Source organism: Larimichthys crocea, unplaced genomic scaffold (assembly GCF_000972845.2).
Source record: "Larimichthys crocea isolate SSNF unplaced genomic scaffold, L_crocea_2.0 scaffold100, whole genome shotgun sequence".
In the NCBI taxonomy this organism is placed as follows: Eukaryota; Metazoa; Chordata; class Actinopteri; family Sciaenidae; genus Larimichthys; species Larimichthys crocea.
In genome coordinates this window covers 184,847-205,486 of record NW_020851384.1, presented here as the reverse complement: position 1 = coordinate 205,486, position 20,640 = coordinate 184,847, and the positions used below count along the sequence as shown (strand labels likewise).

Here is a 20,640-nt window from a genome sequence, read left to right as displayed (position 1 = left end):
ATAAAATGACAATGATTACAATGACTGATAAAATGACAATGAATTACAATGACTGATAAATGACAAATTACAATGACTGATAAAATGACAATAAATGAATAATGCATAATAAAGATGAAAATGACAAATCAAGAATGATAAAATGACAATGAATACAATGATGATAAATGACAATGAATTACAATGACTGATAAAATGTTACAGTAGCAGATATGAGCAATAATGACAGTAGTAATATGTGTAGTGGACGTCATGCAGGACCACAGCAGCAGCCACGATCCACGAGAACCTGCTGGACGACAGAGACAGAAACTCCAGGGAAGAAGTTTAGTTAGTGACATGATTAATGAGACATGTGTGACGTCACATCCGTCGTGGTTTCTCGGCTCCGGTTCAAAGTCACCAGCAGTGACGTCTCGTTTTTCCGACGTTTTCGCCGCTCCTTGAAGGCATCCTGACCTCTTACGTCACCGGCAGGCATCCGGACAGTCACGCGGACACATTCCCGGTAACGTGTGACTGACAGCCCGGTGCTCAGAGCAACGGCTAACGGCTAACGGCTAACGGCTAACCGGAGATGGAGGAGTTCCTGACGAGCTGCAGAGCCGTGCAGGTAACACACACACACACACACATTCACAGACACACACACACAGACACACACACACACACACACACACACACACAGACACACACACACAGACACACACACAGTGTGTTATCACTGTTAGCTGTTTGACTTCCTGGCATTTACATTTCAAAGTAAACTTCTAGTCCTTCAAAATAAAACGTGAATTTGTCACGTGTTTTATAAACAGTGTTGATAATATGAAGACGTGCTCTGATTGGACGGTTCATACCTGCACACAGGTGGCCAGCTCAGGTCACTCCGGGTTGGGGGTCCACGTGGTTTTGGGGAATGAAGCGTGTGACGTGGACTCCATGGTGTGTGCGATGACCTACGCCTACTTCCTGTCCAAGGTGAGTCTGTGACCAATCAGAGCTGGTGTTTGTGCGCAGCGCCAGCCTCTGATTGGTCTCTCTCTCCGTCAGACTGCACAGAGCGACCTGCTCGCTCTCCCTCTGATGAACATCCGTCAGTCTGACATGCTGCTCAGGTCAGACAGCCTCCACCTGCTGAGGCAGGCCGGCCTGTCTGCACACCTGCTGCTGTTCAGAGACCAGCTCGACCTGCGAGCCCTGCAGCGGGACGGACGCCTCACACTGACCCTGGTAGACCACAACGTCCTGCCCAGGTATCCACACACACACACCTGACAGGTATCCACACACACACACACCTGACAGGTATCCACACACACCTGACAGGTATCCACACACACACACCACTGACAGGTATCCACACACACCTGACAGGTATGCACACACACACCTGACAGGTATCCACACACACACACACACACACACCTGACAGGTATCCACACACACACACACACCTGACAGGTATCCACACACACACACACACACACACCTGACAGGTGTCCACACACACACACCTGACAGGTATCCACACACACACACACACACACGACAGGTATCCACACACACACACACCTGACAGGTATCCACACACACACCTGACAGGTATCCACACACAACTGACAGGTATACACACACCTGACAGGTATACACACACACCTGACAGGTATACACACACACACACACACACACACACACACACACACACACACACACACACAAACAGCTGACAGGTATTCACAAATGTTGGCAGGTGGTCATCTATCTGTCCAGGTAGTTACACCTGTACACACCTGTCTCCTCAGTGCAGACAGCGACTTGGAGCAGGTGGTGGTGGAGGTGATTGACCATCACCTGTTGGAGAGAGAGCCCTCCCCATCCTGTCCTGTTACCGTGGAGACGGTGGGATCCTGCGCTACCTTAGTAACAGAACGCATCATCCAGAAAGCTCCGGAAATCCTGGACCAGCAGGTTGCTCATCTGCTCTATGGTAAACACCTGAACACACCTGAACACACCTGGACAGATCTGAACACACCTGAACACACCTGAACACACCTGGACACACCTGGACACACCTGAACACACCTGGACACACCTGGACAGATCTGCACACATCTGAAGACACAAACACACCTGAACACACCTGAACTATGTGAACTCCGGCGGTCCGCTCGATTGGTCAACTTTGCTCAGGAATCTTCCTCACTGAAGAGTTAACGTGTCCGTCACTTTAGAGAGCTGTTTGGTCCTCTGACTGTGAAGAAAAGGAGCTTCACTGCTCCCTGTGTCTCCTCCTTTAGGACACAGGGAGCGTCCTTTAGGAAAGGAGACAGCTGCAGAGAGAGCGTGTGGACATGAACATACGTGTTGCCGTGATGTCACACTCTGATCATTGTGTGGACATGAACATACGTGTTGACGTGATGTCACACTCTGATCATTGTGTGGACATGAACATACGTTGTTGACGGATGTCACCTCTGATCATTGTGTGGACATGAACATACTGTTGACGTGATGTCAGCTCTCTGATCATGTGTGGACATGAACATACGTGTTGACCGTGATGTCCTCTCCTGATCATTGTGTGGACATGAACCAACGTGTTGACGTGATGTCACTCTCTGCATGTGTGGTGGACATGAACATACGTGTTGGCCGTGATGTCACACTCTGACATTGTGTGGACATGAACATACGTGTTGACGTGAGTCACACTCTGATCATGTGGTGGACATGAACATACGTGTTGACGTGATGTCACTCTCTGATCATGTGTGGACATGAAACATACGGTTGGCGTGATGTCACCTATCTCGATCATTGTGTGGACATGCCATCTGTTGCGTGATGTCACACCTGATCATGTGTGGACATGAACATACGTGTGAGTGATGTCACCTCTGATCATTGTGTGGACATGAACACGTGTTGACTGATGTCACTCTGATCATGTGTGGACATGAACATAGTGTTGCCGTGATGTCACACTGATCATGTGTGTGTTGTGTTGTTGCCTGTGTTCTCTGCGTTCACACACAGAGTCCAAACTGTTTGGAACTGTGCCATCCAGCGTCCTGCAGATCCTCATGAAGTTCCGTTGCTGTTTCCTCAGAGATCTTTGCCATAACTTGCTAATATGTTTGTGTGTGAGTGGACAGGAGGGTGAGCGAGCAGTGCAGCTAACAAAACACTCATCTGCTTCTGTGACAGCTGGACAATATTCATTATTACTGACACTCTGACCTCTCCTTCACGTCACGTTTCCCATCAAGGTCAAGGAAGGGTGGTTAGGAAAGGTGGTTAGGAAAGGACTTGGTGGACAGAGCTGATCTCTTGACCTTGGACCTTCCCAGGTGCCGTGGTGTTGGACTGCGTGGACAGGGCACCCTCTGCAGGTAAAGTGACTCCTAAAGACGCCGGCTCGTGGAGGAGCTGGAGAGTCGTTTCCCTGCTCTGCAACCGAGAGGCGCTCTCTTCCAGAGTCTGCACAACGCCAAGTTTGACGTCTCAGGTGAGGCACTGCACTGCGTGTACACCTTGTACTGCAGTACATGAAGTAATGACAGCTGTGTGTCACAGTATGGTTTGCAGTATTTATAATATCTTAAAGTATTGATTGCAGTATTTATAGTGTCTTAAAGTACTGATTGTAGTGTTTATAGTGTCTTAAAGTATTGATTGTAGTGTTTATAGTGTCTTAAAGTATTGATTGCAGTGTTTATAGTGTCTTAAAGTATGATTGTAGTGTGTTATAGTGTCTTAAAGTATTGATTGTATGTTTATAGTGTCTTAAAGTATTGATTGTAGTGTTTATAGTGTCTAAAGTATTGATTGTAGTGTTTTTATAGTGTCTAAAGTATGATGAGTTTATAGTGTCTAAAGTATGATTGCAGTGTTTTTATAGTGTCTTAAAGTATTGATTGAGTGTTTATAGTGTCTTAAAGTATTGATTGCAGTATTTATAATATCTTAAAGTATTGATTGCAGGGTTTATAGTGTCTTAAAGTCTGATTGCAGGTTTATAGTGTCTTAAAAAGTACTGATTGCAGTGTTTATAGTGTCTTAAAGTATTGATTGTGAGTGTTTAAGTGTCTTAAAGATATTGGTAGTGTTTATAGTGTCTTAAATATTGATTGTAGTGTTTATAGTGTCTTAAAGTACTGATTGCAGTGTTTTATAGGGTCTTAAAAGTATTGATTGTAGTGTTTTATGTCTAAAGTATTGATTGTAGTGTTTATAGTGTCTTAAAGTATTGATTGTAGTGTTTATAGTGTCTAAAGTACTGATTGTAGTGTTTATAGGTCTTAAAGTATTGATTGTAGTGTTTATAGTGTCTTAAAGTATTGATTGCAGTGTTTATAGTGTCTTAAAGTATTGATTGTAGTGTTTATAGGTGTCTTAAAGTATTGATTGCAGTATTTATATAATATCTTAAAGTACTGATTGCAGTGTTTATAGTGTCTTAAAGTACTGATTGCAGTGTTTATAGTGTCTAAAGTACTGATGCAGTGTTTAAGTGTCTTAAAGTACTGATTGCAGTGTTTATAGTGTCTTAAGGTATGATTGCAGTGTTTATATGTCTTAAAGTACTGATTGCAGTGTTTATAGTGTCTTAAGTATTGATTGCAGTGTTTATATGTCTTAAATACTGATTGCAGTGTTTATAGTGTCTTAAAGTACGATGGCAGGTTTATAATAGTGTCTTAAAGTACGATTGCAGTATTCTGTCCCTCAGTCTAACACTGAACAGATTGTTGTTGAGGACATGAAATCTGTTTCAGGAAGTTAAATCTCGCCATCTCTGTTGTGTACCTCAAGATGGAGGTCAGTACTACACACTGTACTACACACTGTACTACACACTGTACTACACAGTACTACAGGTATGTCATGTACCTGCTCCGAGCTGTCGACCAATCAGCTGTGAGCTTAGATCAGCCGCAGTGATGTCAGACTGACAGCAGGTGGAGACAGGAGCTGTCAGAACCCAGGACACAAGGCATTCTGGGTAATGTAGGAGATGCTAACAGGTGTGTTGTGTGTGTGTGTGTGTGTGTGTGGTGTGTGTGTGTGTGTGTGTGTGTGTGTGTGTGGTGGGGGTCAGGACTTCCTGCAGAGGGCGGGATTGGAGGCGGAGCTGTCCGGCTTCTGTTTGAAGTTTGGCTTCGACCTCTGCTGCTGATGACCATCTCCTTCACTGAGAGCAAAGAGCCAATCAGAGAGCTTGCTGTGTTCAGCCACAGCACCACCTGCAGAGAGGAGGTACACACACCTGGGTGGACGGACTGATGGACGGATGGATGATGTAAGGATGGATGGATGGATGGATGGACGGATGGGGTGTGTGTGTGTGGTGTGTGTTGTGGTATGTATGTAATGTATGTATGTATATATATAATATATATAATATATATATATATATATTAAATATATATAGATATATATATATATATGTGTGTGTGTATATATATATACAACTTACATGTCCTCACTCACAGGTGAGCCTTTACCTGGAACAGGCCCAGAACCCCGCCCTTAACCTTTGTCCAATCAGCAGCCCCCATCCTCACATCACAGCCTATAAGCAAGGTAAGCTCCACCTCCTCTGAGGCTGCACTCCAGCCTTAGTCTGGTCTTGGTCCAGTCTTGGTCCAGTCTTGGTCTGGTCTTAGTATAGTCTTAGTCCAGTTTTAGTCCAGTCTTGGTCCAGTCTTAGTCCAGTCTTGGTCCGGTCTTGGTCCGGTCTTGGTCTAGTCTTGGTCCGGTCTTGGGCCAGTCTTACTCTGGTCTTGGTCCAGTCTTAGTCTGGTCTTAGTATAGTCTTGGTCCGGTCTTAGTCTGGTCTTGGTCCAGTCTTAGTCCAGTTTTAGTCCAGTCTTGGTCCAGTCTTAGTCTTGTGTCTGTCTTACAGGAAACTCTCTGGCGTCTCGTAAGAAGCTCCTCCCCATCGTTAAGGACTTCCTGAAGGGGCGGGATGCTGATGGTTGCCTTGGTGATGGTCGCCTCGGAGACGTGTTGGAGGAGGAGGAGTCTCGGGTCCCTCCCACCCCGATGAACAGCCTCGTGGACGGATGTCCGCTGGACGGCGGCCCGCCGCACATCAGCGCCCAGGACCTGGAGGACAAGTTCAACAAGATGGCCGACAGGAGAGGGAACTGACCTCTGAGCTGTCAATCATCTTGATAACGGCGGTGATGACGGGACGACAGACTTGCATATCTGACAGCTTGAGGCGGAGCTTCAGCACGACATGGAGGCGGAGCTTCAGCAGGAGGCGAGCGATCTGTTTGCTGATTGGTCGGCTGATGACAGGAAATAAAGTTCAAAGGTTAACGCTGAGCGAGTTCGTCTTGATTTAAATACACTGAGACTGAAGGAGCTCTGACCAATCAGAAACCTCCGTGAGACACTAACTGCAGTTCCTCTAACGTCCACCTGAGGCTGGCTCCAGAAGTGAGTCAGTCTCCATAAGTCCCCATGTCCAAATGTCCAACTTCACAGCAGAAATAAACATGTTTACAGCCTGGTACAAAAAACAGTTTTGGTCTCTGTAGCTAATTTCCCCGTTCATGACAACTGTACTGAGGGTGAATTTATATACAACTCACCTGTTCACATTATATTAAGGCTTAAAGTTATGCAGGGTTAAGAGCGTGGACGCTTTGACTGACAGGTGGGCGTGGTTACAGATGACCCCGGTGTCCTTCAGCTAGGGCAGTAGGACCCTGAGGACGCCTGTCACTCCCTCCTGCTTTAAATAGCCTCAGCAGTTGATTGGTCCGCAGCCTTACCTGTCTGCATTGAACAGGTACTGAGAATCGACCAATCAGACGCCGGCTCTGCTGTGAAATGCAGCCAAACCTGTCAGGCAAGGAGAGAGAGAGGGCGAGCGAGGGAGGGCGAGTCACACTGAGTCAGAGAGAGAGAGGGCGAGCGAGAGAGACGTCCACATGCTGGTCAGAACACGCCGTGACATCACCGTGACATCACCGTGACATCATGAGCTCCCCCACCGAGCACACAGACAGGTACATTAAAGATTGTGTGTGTGTGTGTTACAGAGTGTGTTACTGTGTGTGTGTTACAGAGTGTGTGTTACTGTGTGTGTATTAGAGTGTGTGTTACAGAGTGTGTTACTGTGTGTGTGTTACAGAGTGTGTTACTGTGTGTGTGTATTATAGAGTGTGTTACTGTGTGTGTGTGTGTGTGTGTGTGTGTGTGTGTGTTACAGAGTGTGTTACTGTGTGTGTGTTACAGTGTGTGCGTGTTTCTGTGTGTGTGTATTTTTGTGGCTGGTGTTGGTTTTTCCAGACGGTCAGTGAAGGGTTCACTGTCTGTGGTTCGGGTAAGAGCCACGTCATTGATGTCACACTCCGTTCAGGTGTTACCACCTGAGTCAGACAGGAAGCTGCTGGTTGTTTCCATGACAACAGCGAATGGTAAATGGATTGTACTTGTATATCTCCTTCCACCACACACACACACACACACACACACACACACACACACACACACACACACACACACACAGCAGGGAACCACCGATCACCTGATGAGTGAACAACACGCTCTGAACCTGACGTTTCATATCAACTGATCGATCACCTGATCAGGTGAAATGGCACTGGACTCGTGAAGCTCATGAAATCCTGACGACGACTATCCTGACCCGCCTGGAAACTCAGGTTCTCCTGGAATCTGATGAAGGCCCTGAAGGACTCCCTGGAATGTCATTAGGAACCTTGAGAACCGCCTCAAGAACCATGTCTCAAACACTCTCGGTCTTCAGAGAACCCACGTGACCTCCTGAAGAAACCTGGAACCTTTTCAAGAACCCTGGAATTTTTTCAAGAACCCTGGAACCTGGTCCAGCCCTCCTGGGACCTCCTAATGAACCACTTTAACCTACCCAAGAACCACAGCAGCTCTTCAAGCACCCCTGGGACCTTTTCAAGAACTTAAAAACCACCACAGGAACATGGTCGGACTTAAGACCCTCTGAAGCCCAGAATCTGGACCAGTTCTCCTGGAACCCCTTAGAGAAACCCTTAAATACACTTAAGGTACCCTGGAACCTCTTGGAAGAAGTCTTCAGGTTCTCTTTGTTGTTTCTGTGGGACCTGCTGGACCTTCACATGGACAGGTGAGCCCACTTCCTGCTCCACACCTGATCTGTACCTGTGACACACACACACAGGTGTACAGGTGTGGTTACCTGCTCAGGTGTGTGTGTTTCAGTGACAACAAACAGAAGAACAATAGAGCCCCCGCCCCCTTACCTGCTCAGGTGTGTCAGAATCAGAATCAGAGCGGTTGGACCAGTTCAGATCAGATTTTAGCTTGAGGGTTACCTGTCCACAGGTGAGTCACGTGACCACAGCTGTTGAACAGGAAGAGCAGGTGTGTGTGTGTGTGTGTGTGTGTGTGTGTGTGTGTGTGTGTGTGTGTGTGCGTGTTTGGGGGGGGGGGCTGGTTTGGTTGAATCGATGCAGTGTCCTCACAGGTGTAGTAAACTGATCTGTGGTCAGTGAGTCCAAAGTAACTAAGTACTTTTCCTCTCTGACACACCTTTACCTGGACACACCTGTGTGTTGTGCTCAGTGTCGTGTGTTTTGTCCCTGCAGGGCTCCTGTAGGAGCGTCCAGTGCCCCCGTCATGTCGGACATGGAGCTGAGGGAGGAATGGCAGGATGACGGCTTCCCGAGGTCGCTGACAGAAACTCACCTGTTTGAAACTCACCTGTTTGAAACTCACCTGTTTGAAACTCACCTGTTTGAAACTCACCTGTTTGTTCTTCTTATCTCAGTTTGTGCAGCTCAGCGTCCTCTGAGACTGTTCAAACAGACGATACTGTGACGTTACTGTAACGTTAGAGTAATGTTACATTAATGTTAATATCATCTCTCAGATAATAAACCTGATCAGCCACCGTCAGTACTCCATACACAACATAGATCAAACCAATAACTAACATTTAGACAACCTTTCACACTCAACAGTTACCTAATGTTTCTGCAGCGTTGCCAGAACGTTCCAGAATAAACAGTAAATTGGCGCTGTGTGTGAGACTGAATAATCCTAAATCTGACGTCCACGTTACTCTTCAGATCAACGCGGCGTGACGTCATGAACACACACGACGTTTGATCAGACCTGCTGTATGTGAGCACGTGAACACGTGTGTTCTGTTGTGTGTTTGGTGGTGGGGGGTTCAGGCCTCTCCCGGAGGATTGTGGGAGTCCAGAGGAGGCAGAGAGTCCGTCAGGCGGCGAGCAGCGGCCAGGTGACTTTAAATTCATTTCTAATTGTCTCAAAGACAGAAAATCAGACACTCTGTGACCTTTGACCTGACATCATCACTCTTTCCTATCCCACAGCTCCGCCCACCAGCCTCGCTCTATCAGGAAGTGTTGTGGGCGGGGCTAAGAAGCGTCTGACGGCGCCGTCTCTCAGCCTCACACTGAGCCGCAGCAATGACGGCCTCTCCGCCACCGCGCTGTCCGCCACACCTGACGAGACACCGTCACTCGACATCAACCTGGAGGCGCTGGAGACGCCGTCAGGCAGCGAGACAGGAACACTGCCAGACAGCACGCACGACCTGGAGTGGGAAGGTGAGACACCTTCACCTGTCTGACCTCTGAGTGACCTCTGTCTGACCTCTGAGTGACCTCTGACCTCTCTTTGACAGATGACCTCCCTCGCATGGCGAGGAGTGGGGCCAGCGCTGCGGCCCGGAGCCCGGTGGAGCAGTCGGAGGTTCTGATGGATCTGGACCAGGTGGACAGCAGGGGACGCCGCTGGCGGAGGTTCTGCATCTCAGGACACGAGTATGAAGTGAACATGAGTGTCCTGGAGCCGTACCTGCAGGTCCTGTCACACGGAGGTCAGAGGTTGCTGCACATGGTTTAGGCCACGCCACAAAGTCAGCTGTCAGCTGTTCATGATGCTAATTATAATAATGACATCATCATAATGATGCAATGATCAATGACGCAGTGACACACGCATGTGCTGAGTCACATATTTACATAGATGGAGAGAGTAATAGATTACTTCACACTTAAAAACTTTAAACTTTTTAATTAAAACTTTAATTTTAACTCAACTCACTCTTCAAATTAACTTCAGTTAACTTTCAGCTTTAATTTAGCTTTTACTGCTAGTTACTCGTAGTAACTCATAGTAACTCATAGTTACTTGAAGTAACTTGTAGTAACTCATAACAACTCATAGTTACTTGTAGTAACTCATAGTAACTCGTAGTAACTCACGGTTACTTGTAGTAACTCATAGTAACTCACAGTTACTTGTAACTCGTAGTAACTCATAGATACTTTTAGTAATTTATAGTAACTCATAGTAACTCGTAGTAACTCACGGTTACTTGGAGTAACTCATAGTTACTTGGAGTAACTCGTAGTAATTCACAGTTACTTGTAACTCACAGTTACTTGTAGTAACTCGTAGCAACTCACAGTTACTTGTAGTAACTCACAGGTACTTGTAGTAACTCACAGGTACTTGTAGTAACTCGTAGTAACTCACAGTTACTTGTAGTAACTCACAGTTACTTGTAGTAACTCGTAGTAACTCACAGTTACTTGTAACTCACAGTTACTTGTAGTAACTCGTAGCAACTCACAGTTACTTGTAACTCGTAGTAACTCATAGATACTTTTAGTAATTTGTAGTAACTCATAGTTACTTGTAGTAACTCATAGTTACTTGTAGCAACTCATAGTTACTTGGAGTAACTCATAGTTACTTGGAGTAACTCGTAATAATTCAGTTACTTGTAGAAACTCATAGTTACTTGTAGTAATTCATAGTAACTCACAGTTACTTGTAGTTACTTGTAGTAACTCATAGTTACTTGTAGTAACTCATAGTAACTCACTAACTTGTAGTAACTGGAGTGGAGTGTAGAGCCTGTGAACTGTAAACATTTGATGAGTCCTTAAACATTCACTGATTGGCTGTCAGGTTACTATGGCGATGAGATGAATGCCATCATCCTGTTCACTTCCTGTTACCTGCCGGAGAACACGGTGGACGACTACGAGTACGTCATGGACAACCTGTTCAGGTGAGACGTGTGAACCAGGACGAGTCTGATTCTGAAAACTAATCGTTATTATTATCGATCAACAATAATATTATTTGTGTGTGTCTGCAGGTACATTGTGGGGACATTGGACCTCATGGTGTCAGAGAATTACCTGTTGGTCTACCTGTGTACGATGGCTCCCAGAAACAAACTGCCAGCCATCAAATGGCTCCACCAGTGCTACACCTCCATTGACAGGAGGTACGATAGTTTTACTCAGCAGGTCAGCACAGCGGGGTGGAGCTCTGTGCGTTAGTGTGTGTTTATTGATGATGTTTGGTCTACTGTTCAGACTGAAGAAAGACCTGAAGGGACTGCTGGTCGTCCATCCCGCCTGGTACATCAAAGCTCTCATCACTGTGGTCAAACCATTCATCAGGTCTGCAACACACACTCACACGCACACGCACACACACACACACACACACACACACACACACGTTTATCTAGGTAACCATAGCAACAGTCAGCCACAGTGTCTACTATACTCTCTACTATACACTGCATACACTGAAGACACTGCAGACATTGAAGACATTGTAGATGTTGTAGAGAAGTTGCTGAAGTCAAAGGTCAAAGGTCAGGAGTTCAGAAAGTGTTCAGGAGCCTCTGATGTCTGATGCTGTATTATTTATTGACGCTTGATCAAGGAGAATTAGAGACACTCTCAAGTTCATCAGAAGTGCCTGAGTCGGTCTCACATTCTGCCCAACTCATCCTGGTGGATCGACTTTAAACCCCAAGATAACAGCACAAATACTACACGCCCAGAATGAGTCACAGAGAATGTCTTTACCCATGGAGGTGTTATTGTCAGCATGTTCTAGTCTGGAGACACAGATGTCTGTTTACGCAGATTGGACCGTCAACAACAAGCTCTATCTATTATGTCTATGAAGGCAGCAACAGGTCTCGTGACACTGGACACCACAGTTTGAGATAGACTGGCACCTACTGTTCCCAACCAAGACAAACAACTAATACTGCTGAGGACCTCAAGGCCCACACGGGACCTCAAGGCCCACACGGGACCTCGTGTAACCTAAGGAAAGAAAACTCCAGAACAGTAGAAACCGTAGACACTGCAGACACTGTAGACACTGAAAAAACTGTAGACACTGTAGACACTGCAGACACTGTAGACACTGCAGACACTGTAGACACGCAGGACATGCAGCACTGCAGAACTGCAGAACTGCAGACATGCAGACACTGAGACACTGCAGACACTGCAGAACTGCAGACACTGAAAAAACACTGTAGACACTGCAGGACACTGCAGACACTGTAGAACTCAGACACTGCAGACACTGCAGAATGCAGACACTGTAGACACTGAAAAAACTGTAGACACTGCAGACACTGCAGACACTGAAAAAACTGTAGACACTGCAGACACTGAAAAAACTGTAGACACTGCAGACACTGCAGACACTGAAAAAACTGTAGACACTGCAGACACTGCAGACACTGTAGACACTGCAGACACTGCAGACACTGTAGACACTGTAGACACTGTAGACACTGCAGACACTGTAGACACTGTAGACACTGCAGACACTGAAAAACTGTAGACACTGCAGACACTACAGACACTGAAAAAACTGTAGACACTGCAGACACTGCAGAAACTGTAGACACTGTAGACAACTGTAGACACTGAACAAACTGACGAGCACTAGCACTGAAAAAACTGTAGACACTGTAGACACTGTAGACACTGCAGACACTGCAGACACTGTAGACACTGAAAAAACTGTAGACACTGCAGACACTGCAGACACTGAAAAAACTGTAGACACTGCAGACACTGTAGAACTGTAGACACTGTAGACACTGAAAAAACTGTAGACACTTAGCATGTAGCACTGAGACACTGTAGACCTGTAGACCACTGTAGACACTGAAAAAAACTGTAGGACACTGTAGACACGTAGACACTGAAAAAAACTGTAGACACTGTAGACACTGTAGACACTGCAGACACTGCAGACACTGTAGACACTGAGAAAAAAACTGTAGACACTGCAGCCACTGCAGACACTGAAAAAATGTAGACACTGCCGACACTGTAGACACTGCAGACACTGCAGACACTGAAAAAAACTGTAGACACTGCAGGACACTGCAGACCTGCGACACGCAGACACTGTCAGACACTGCAGACACTGTAGACACTGTAGACACTGTAGACACTGCAGACACTGCAGACACTGCAGACACTGTAGACACTGCAGACACTGAAAAACTGTAGACACTGCAGACACTACAGACACTGAAAAAACTGTAGACACTGCAGACACTGCAGAAACTGTAGACACTGTAGACACTGAAAAAACTGTAGACCCTGTAGACACTGAAACACTGTAGACACTGTAGACATGAGCACTGAGACACTGAAACACTGTAGACAACTGTAGACACTGAAAAAACTGTAGACACTGCAGACACTGCAGACACTGAAAAAACTGTAGACACTGTAGACACTGCAGACAATGCAGACACTGTAGACACTGCAGACACTGTAGACACTGTAGACACTGAAAAAACTGTAGACACTGCAGACACTGTAGACACTGAAAAAACTGTAGACACTGTAGACACTGTAGACACTGCAGACACTGACAACTGTAGACACTGTAGACACTGCTAGACACTGTAGACTAAAAAAACTGTAGACACTGCAGGGACACTGTAGACACTGAAAAACTGTAGACACTGCAGACACTGTAGCACTGTAGACACTGAAAAAACTGTAGACACTGTAGACATGTAGACACTGAGACACTGAAAAAAAAACTGTAGGGACACTGCAGACACTGTAGACACTGAAAAAAACTGTAGACACTGCAGACACTGAAAAAACTGTAGCACTGCAGACACTGCAGACACTGAAAAAACTGTAGACACTGTAGACACTGTAGACACTGTAGACACTGAAAAAACTGTAGACACTGTAGACACTGAAAAAACTGTAGACACTGCAGACACTGCAGACACTGAAAAAACTGTAGACACTGTAGACACTGCAGACACTGAAAAACTGTAGACCACTGCAGACACTGCAGACACTGTAGACACTGTAGACACTGCAGGCACTGCAGACACGAGAACTGTGACACTGCAGACACTGCAGACACTGAAAAAACTGTAGCACTGCAGACACTGAGACACTGCAGACACTGAAAAACTGTAGACACTGCAGTGACACTGCAGACACTGAAAAAAAATGTAGACACTGCAGACACTGCAGACACTGCAGACACTGGACACTGTAGACACTGCAGACACTGCAGACACTGTAGACACTGTAGACACTGCAGACACTGCAGACACTGAAAAAAACTGTAGACCACTGTAGAACACTGTAGACCAGTGCACTGAAAAAACTGTAGGACACTGCAGACACTGTAGACACTGCAGGACCACTTGCAGGACACTGTAGACCACTGTAGACACTGCAGACACTGCAGACATGGAAAAAAACTGTGACACTGTAGACACTGCAGGACACTGAAAAAAACTGTAGACACTGTAGAACCACACTGTAGACACTGTAGGACACTGTGACCATGCAGACACTGCAGACACTGAAGACACTGTAGACACTGCAGACACTGCAGACACTGTAGACACTGTAGACACTGCAGACACTGTAGACACTGTAGACACTGCAGACACTGCAGACACTGAAAAAACTGTAGACACTGCAGACACTGTAGACACTGCAGACACTGCAGACACTGACACAGTAGACATTGTAGTAACAACCTGCCAGCTACCTTTAAAGAATACATTTCCAATGTGTCACATTTAGCCAATGTTAGCATCCAGCAAGCAGTCTGATATCTGCCAGTAGAGTGCCCTGATGAAGTTTCTGTTGTTTTCAGTGAGAAGTTCAGCAGGAAGATCCGCTTCGTCCAGAATCTGCAGGAACTGTCTCGCTTGATCCCCACAGACAGGCTACAGATCCCCGATGCTATACGCCAGTAAGAACCCGGTTCTCCTGACTCCACTGTAGTTTACTAACTGGTTTACTAACTGGTTTACTGACTGGTTCTTCTCACTGGTTCTTCTCTCACTGGTTCTTTTCACAAGTTCTACTCACTGGTTCTACTCACTGGTTCTTCTCACTGGTTCTTTTCACAAGTTCTACTCACTGGTTCTTCTCACTGGTTCTTCTCACAAGTTCTACTCACAGGTTCTTCTCACTGGTTCTTTTCACAAGTTCTTCTCACTGGTTCTTTCACTGGTTCTACTCACTGGTTCTTCTCACTAGTTCTAGTCACTGGTTCTTCTCACTGGTTCTTCTTACTGGTTCTACTCACTGGATCTTCTCACTAGTTCTTTTCACTGGTTCTTCTCACTGGTTCTACTCACTGGTTCTCCTGTCACTTCCCGTACTGTCTCTGTGACTTGTAGTTTGATGCCTCCTGTTGTCTTTTGTGTTCTTGCAGGTTTGATGATAAGTTGAACAGATGACGGTCACAGACTCGCAGAGGTCAATAGACTGGATGAATCCTGAAGGTCAAAGGTCATCACCAGCCTCTCAACCTGATGACTTCTGACCTACTTCCTGTACAGAACAAAGTTTATTTATACTGTCTGTCTTTGAATCGGGTGAACATCTGTTTCTCCTGCAGCTTCAGACTCATTCCACATCTTAAGGCTTCATTACCGTCCTGATAGTCCTGATCCTGTGAGGATCATTAAGACTGTTAGGATTACCTTTTTCTGCTGTGACTTCTGTCCCAAAGTCCTGCTCCTTCATGGCAGGGCTCCCAATCCTGGACTGCATTTTGCCCCTTGGATCCTTCCCTGCCGGATCCTTGGTTCCTGCCGGATCCTTGGTTCCTGCCGGGTCTCTGTTTCCTGCCGGGTCTCTGGTTCCTGCCGGGTCTCTGTTTCCTGCCGGGTCTCTGGTTCCTGCCGGGTCGTCGGTTCCTGTCGGGCCTGTGGTTGTCTGGACTCCACGCTGTGTTACTTTGTAACAAACATTTTTAGCTACATTTTCTGAGCTAAACTTGTTGCTGCTAATCTCCCAGCTCTTCCTCACCTGTGGCTGGTCTGCCTTTCTGGACACCTGGAGACTCCACCCCTCACCACGTGTTCAGGACAGGTAACTGGAGCTCGCTCTGAATTCTCAGACTGTGCATCTAGTCTGAAGCTGCTGTAGGAAGACTTAATGTTAATGTCTGATTCTGGACCTGCAGGTGTGTTGAACATAAATTATGTAAATAAGGTTGATTTGGGTTAAATGTTTGTGTTTGTAGACAGAAGTTCAAATAAAAGCATTGATCAAAGCTTCAAAATAAAAGACACCTGTTTGTTTTTCATACCTTCAGTTTTCTGTTCAGAACCTTTAGAACCAGAACCACCAACTACAAAAACACACAAGTAACATGATGGTCTGAACGCTGTCTACAGAGGATAAAGCTAACAGGTCCCATGATATGATGCTAACAGACACTGTTTTCATTTGTTCATGAAACTTTCGACTCTCTGTGTTAAACCAGTATCACCAGGACAGATGGACACAGGTGGATAGAGGTAGATACAGGTGGACACAGGTAGATACAGGTGGACACAGGTGGATAGAGGTAGATACAGGTGGACACAGGTGGATACAGGTGGATACAGGTGGACACAGATAGATAGAGGTAGATACAGGTGGACACAGGTGGACACAGATAGATACAGGTAGACACAGGTAGACACAGGTGGATACAGGTGGACACAGATAGATACAGGTAGACACAGGTGTTGTGTTGCTGTCTGTTGTTGTCTGTTGTTGTCTGTTGTTGTGTTGCGGTCTGTTTTTGTGTTGCTGTCTGGTGTGTTGTTGTCTGTTGTTGTGTTGCTGTGCTGCTGTCTGTTGTTGTGTTGCTGTCTGTTGTTGTGTTGCTGTGTTGTTGTCTGTTGTTGTGTTGCTGTCTGTTGTTGTGTTGCTGTCTGTTTGTGTGTGTTGTTGTGTTGTTGCTGTCTGGGTTTGTTGTGTTGCTGTCTGTTGTTGTGTGTGCTGTCTGTTTTTTGTGTGCTGTGTTGCGGTCTGTTTGTTGTGTTGCTGCTGTTGTTGTGTAGTCTGTCTGTTGTTGTGTTGTTGGGTTGCTGTCTGTTTTTGTGTTGCTGTGTTGCTGTCTGTTTGTGTTGCTGTCTTTTGCTGTGGTTGCTGTGCTGTTGTTGTGTTGCTGTGTTGCTGTCCTGTTGTGGTTGTTGCTGTCTGTTGCTGTCTGTTGTTGTGTTGCTGTCTGTTGCTGTGTTGCTGTGTTGCTGTCTGTTGTTGTGTAGCTGTCTGTTGTTGTGTTGTTGTGTTGCTGTCTGTTGCTGTGTTGCTGTCTGTTGTTGTGTTGCTGTCTGTTGTTGTTGCTGTGTTGCTGTCTGTTGCTGTGTTGCTGTCTGTTGTTGTGTTGCTGTGTTTCTGTCTGTTGCTGTGTTGCTGTCTTTGTGTTTTGCTGTCTGTTGTGCGGTGGTTGCTGTCTGTTGTTGTTTTGTGTTGCTGTCGTTGTTGTTGTTGTGTTGCTGTCTGTTGTTTGTGTTGTGTGGCTGTTGTGTGTGTTGCTGTCTGTTGTTTGTGTGCTTTGTTTGTTGTGTGTGCTGTGTTTGCTGTCTGTTTTTGTTGTTGCGGTTGGGTCTGTTGTTGTGTTGCTGTCTGTTGTTGTGTTGTGTGTTGCTGTCTGTTGTTGTGTTTGTTGTGTTGCTGTCTGTTGTTGTGGTTGCTGTCTGTTGCGGTGTTGCTGTGGTTCTGTTGTTGTGGCTGTGTGTTGTGTTGTTGGGTTGCTTCTGTTTTTGTGTTATCTCCGTGCTGTCTGTTGCTGTGTTGTGCTGTCTGTTGTCTGTGTTGTGTTGCTGTCTGTTGTTGTGTTGTTGTGTCGTTGTTGTGTTGCTGTCTGTTGCTGTGTGCTGTCTGTTGTTGACTGTTGCTGTGTTGCTGTCTGTTGTTGTGTAGCTGTCTGTTTGCTCTGTTGTTGTTGTGTTGCTGTTTGTTTGTTGTCTGTTGTTGTGTTGCGGTCTCGTTTTGTGTTGCTGTCATCGTGTTGCTGGTCTGTTGTGTTGTTGTCTGTTGTTGTGTTGCTGTGCTGCTGTTGTTGTGTTGCTGTCTGTTGTTTGTGTGGCTGGTTTGTTGTCTGTTGTTGTGTTGCTGTCTGTTGTTGTGTTGCTGTCTGTTGTTGTGTAGCTGTCTGTTGTTGTGTTGCTGTCTGTTGTTGTGTTGCTGTCTGTTGTTGTGTTGTTGTGTTGCTGTCTGTTTTTGTGTTGCTGTGTTGCTGTCTGTTGTTGTGTTGCTGTCTGTTGCTGTGTTGCTGTCTGTTGTTGTGTTGCTGTCTGTTGTTGTCTGTTGTTGTGTGCTGGTCTGTTGTTGTTTGTGGTCGTTGCTGTGTTGTTGCTGCTTGTTGCTGTCTTGTTGTTGTGTAGCTGTCTGTTGTGTGTTTGTTGTGTTATGTCTGTTGCTTTGTTGCTGTCTGTGGTTTTGTTGTTGCTCTGTTGGCTGGTGTGTGTTTCTGGTTGTTGTGTTGCTGGTGTTTCTGTCTGTTGCTGTGTTGCTGTCTGGTTTGTGTGTTGCTGTCTGTTGTTGTGTTGTGTCTGTTGTTGTGTTGCTGTTGTTTGTCTGTTGCTGTGTTCTGTCTGCGTTGCTGTCTGTTGTTGGGTCTGCTGTTGTTGTGTTGTTGTGTGCTGTCTGTTGTTGTGTTGTTTGTGTTGTGTCTGTTGCTGTGTTGCTGTTGTTTTGTTGTGTTGCTGTCTGTTGTTGTTGCTGTGTGCTGTCTGTTGTTGTGGTTGCTGTCTGTTGTGTTGTGTTGCTGTGTTTTGCTGTGTTTGCTGTCTGTTGTTGTGTAGCTGTCTGTTGCTGTCTGTTGTTGTGTTGCTGTCTGTTGTTGTCTGTTGTTGTGTTGCTGTCATTGTGTTGCTGTCTGTTGTTTTGTTGCTGTCTGTTGTTGTGTTGCTGTCTGTTGTTGTGTAGCTGTGTGTTGCTGTCTGTTGTTGTGTTGCTGTCTGTTGTTGTGTAGCTGTGTGTTGCTGTCTGTTGCTGTGTTGCTGTCTGTTGTTGTGTTGCTGTCTGTTGTTGTGTAGCTGTGTGTTGCTGTCTGTTGCTGTCTGTTGTTGTGTTGCTGTCTGTTGTTGTGTAGCTGTGTGTTGCTGTCTGTTGTTGTGTTGCTGTCTGTTGTTGTGTAGCTGTGTGTTGCTGTCTGTTGTTGTGTTGCTGTCTGTTGTTGTGTAGCTGTGTGTTGCTGTCTGTTGTTGTGTTGCTGTCTGTGTTGTGTGCTGGTGTGTTGCTGTGCGGTCTGTTGTTTTGTTGCTGTCTGTTGTTGTGTTGCTGTCTGTTGTTGTGTTGCTGTCTGTTGTTGTGTAGCTGTGTGTTGCTGTCTGTTGTTGGGTGTGCTGTGTGTTGCTGTCTTTGGTGTGTTTGTTGGTTGTCTGTTGTTGGTTGCTGTCTGTTGTTGTGTTGCTGTGTTGCTGTCTGTTGTGTGTGCTGTCTGTTGTTGGTTGCGGTCTGTGTTGTGTTGCTGTGTGTTGCGGTCTGTTGTTGTGGTGCTGTGTGTTGCTGTCGTTTGTGTGTTGCTGTCTGTTGTTGTGGTTGCTGTCTGTTGTTTGTGCTGTGTGTTGTGCTGTTGTTGTGTTTGCTGTTGTTGTTGTGTTTGCTGTGTTGCTGCTGTTGTGTGTTTGCGTCTGTTGTTGTGTTGCTGTTCTGTTGTTTGTGTGGCTGTCTGTTTTGTGTTGCTGTCTGTTGTTGTGTTTTGCGGGTGTGTTTGCTTTGTTGGCTGTGTGTTGCTGTGTGTTTGCTGTCTGTTGTTGTGTTTGCTGTCTGTTGTTGTCTGTTGCTGTGTTGCTGTCTGTTGTTGGGTTGCTGTCTGTTGTTGTGTTTGCTGCTGTTGTTTGCTGTCTGTTGTTGTGTTGCTGTCTGTTGCTGTCTGTTGCGTGTTGCTTGTCTGTTGTTGTGTTGCTGTCTGTTGTTGTTGCTCTGTTGTTGCTTCTGTTGTGTGTGTGCTGTCTGTGCTGTTGTTGTGTTGCTGTCTGTTGCTGTGTGTTGCTGCTGTGTTGTGTGCTGTCTGTTGTGTCTGTTGTTGTGTTTTTGCTCTGTTTTTGTTGCTGTGCTGTTTGTTGTGTTTGCTGTCTGTGTTGCTGTCTGTTGTTTGTTGCTGTTGTTGTTGTGTTGCTGTCGTTTGTTGTGTGCTGTGTTTGCTGTCTGTTTTGTTGTGTTGCTGTCTGGTGGTTGTGTGCTGTGTGTTGCTGTCGGTTGCTGTGTTGCTGTCTGTTGTTGTGTGCTGTGTTGTTGGCTGTCTGTTGTTGTTGCTGTCTGTTGTGTGTTGCTGTCTGTTGTTGTGTGGGTGGCTGTGTGTTGCTGTCTGTTGTTGTGTTGGCTGTCTGTTGTTGTGTAGCGTGTGTGTTGCTGTTCTGTTGTTTGTGTTGCTGTCGGTTTGTTGTGTGCTGTGTGTTTGCGTTGTCTGTTTGTTTGTTGTTTGCTGTCCTGTTGTTGTGTAGCTGTGTGTTGCTGTCTGTTGTTGTGTTGGTTTCTGTCTGTGTTTGTTGTG

The 20,640-nt window shown here is 46.0% G+C and overlaps 2 protein-coding genes across 5 annotated transcripts; both read left to right on the top strand.

Annotated features, from left to right (window-relative positions):
* The first annotated feature begins 364 nt into the window (after positions 1 to 364).
* On the top strand, positions 365 to 6,345 carry prune (prune exopolyphosphatase). Its single transcript, XM_027275362.1, is given in 12 exon segments — positions 365 to 613; positions 819 to 981; positions 1,054 to 1,256; positions 1,806 to 1,990; positions 3,360 to 3,419; positions 3,422 to 3,522; positions 4,742 to 4,787; positions 4,790 to 4,830; positions 5,111 to 5,174; positions 5,177 to 5,268; positions 5,505 to 5,595; positions 5,918 to 6,345. Coding segments are annotated over 11 exon segments (1,284 nt in total). The 5' UTR covers positions 365 to 613; positions 819 to 828; the 3' UTR covers positions 6,166 to 6,345.
* A 306-nt stretch (positions 6,346 to 6,651) lies between these two features.
* On the top strand, positions 6,652 to 16,951 carry bnipl (BCL2 interacting protein like). 4 transcript variants are annotated; one of them, XM_019264596.2, is made up of 11 exons: positions 7,538 to 8,149; positions 8,245 to 8,367; positions 8,631 to 8,711; positions 9,222 to 9,289; positions 9,384 to 9,620; positions 9,698 to 9,892; positions 10,993 to 11,095; positions 11,186 to 11,317; positions 11,409 to 11,495; positions 15,007 to 15,105; positions 15,574 to 16,951. In XM_019264596.2, the coding sequence occupies exons 3-11, from the start codon at positions 8,662 to 8,664 to the stop codon at positions 15,596 to 15,598; spliced, it is 996 nt and encodes a 331-aa protein (XP_019120141.1). In that variant the 5' UTR covers positions 7,538 to 8,149; positions 8,245 to 8,367; positions 8,631 to 8,661; the 3' UTR covers positions 15,599 to 16,951. The 4 variants fall into 4 exon arrangements, with proteins under 4 accessions (XP_010751532.2, XP_019120142.1, XP_019120141.1 ...); XM_010753230.3 differs by lacking the exons at positions 7,538 to 8,149; positions 8,245 to 8,367 and adding an exon at positions 6,652 to 7,034; XM_027275292.1 differs by lacking the exon at positions 8,245 to 8,367.
* The last annotated feature ends 3,689 nt before the right edge of the window (positions 16,952 to 20,640 follow it).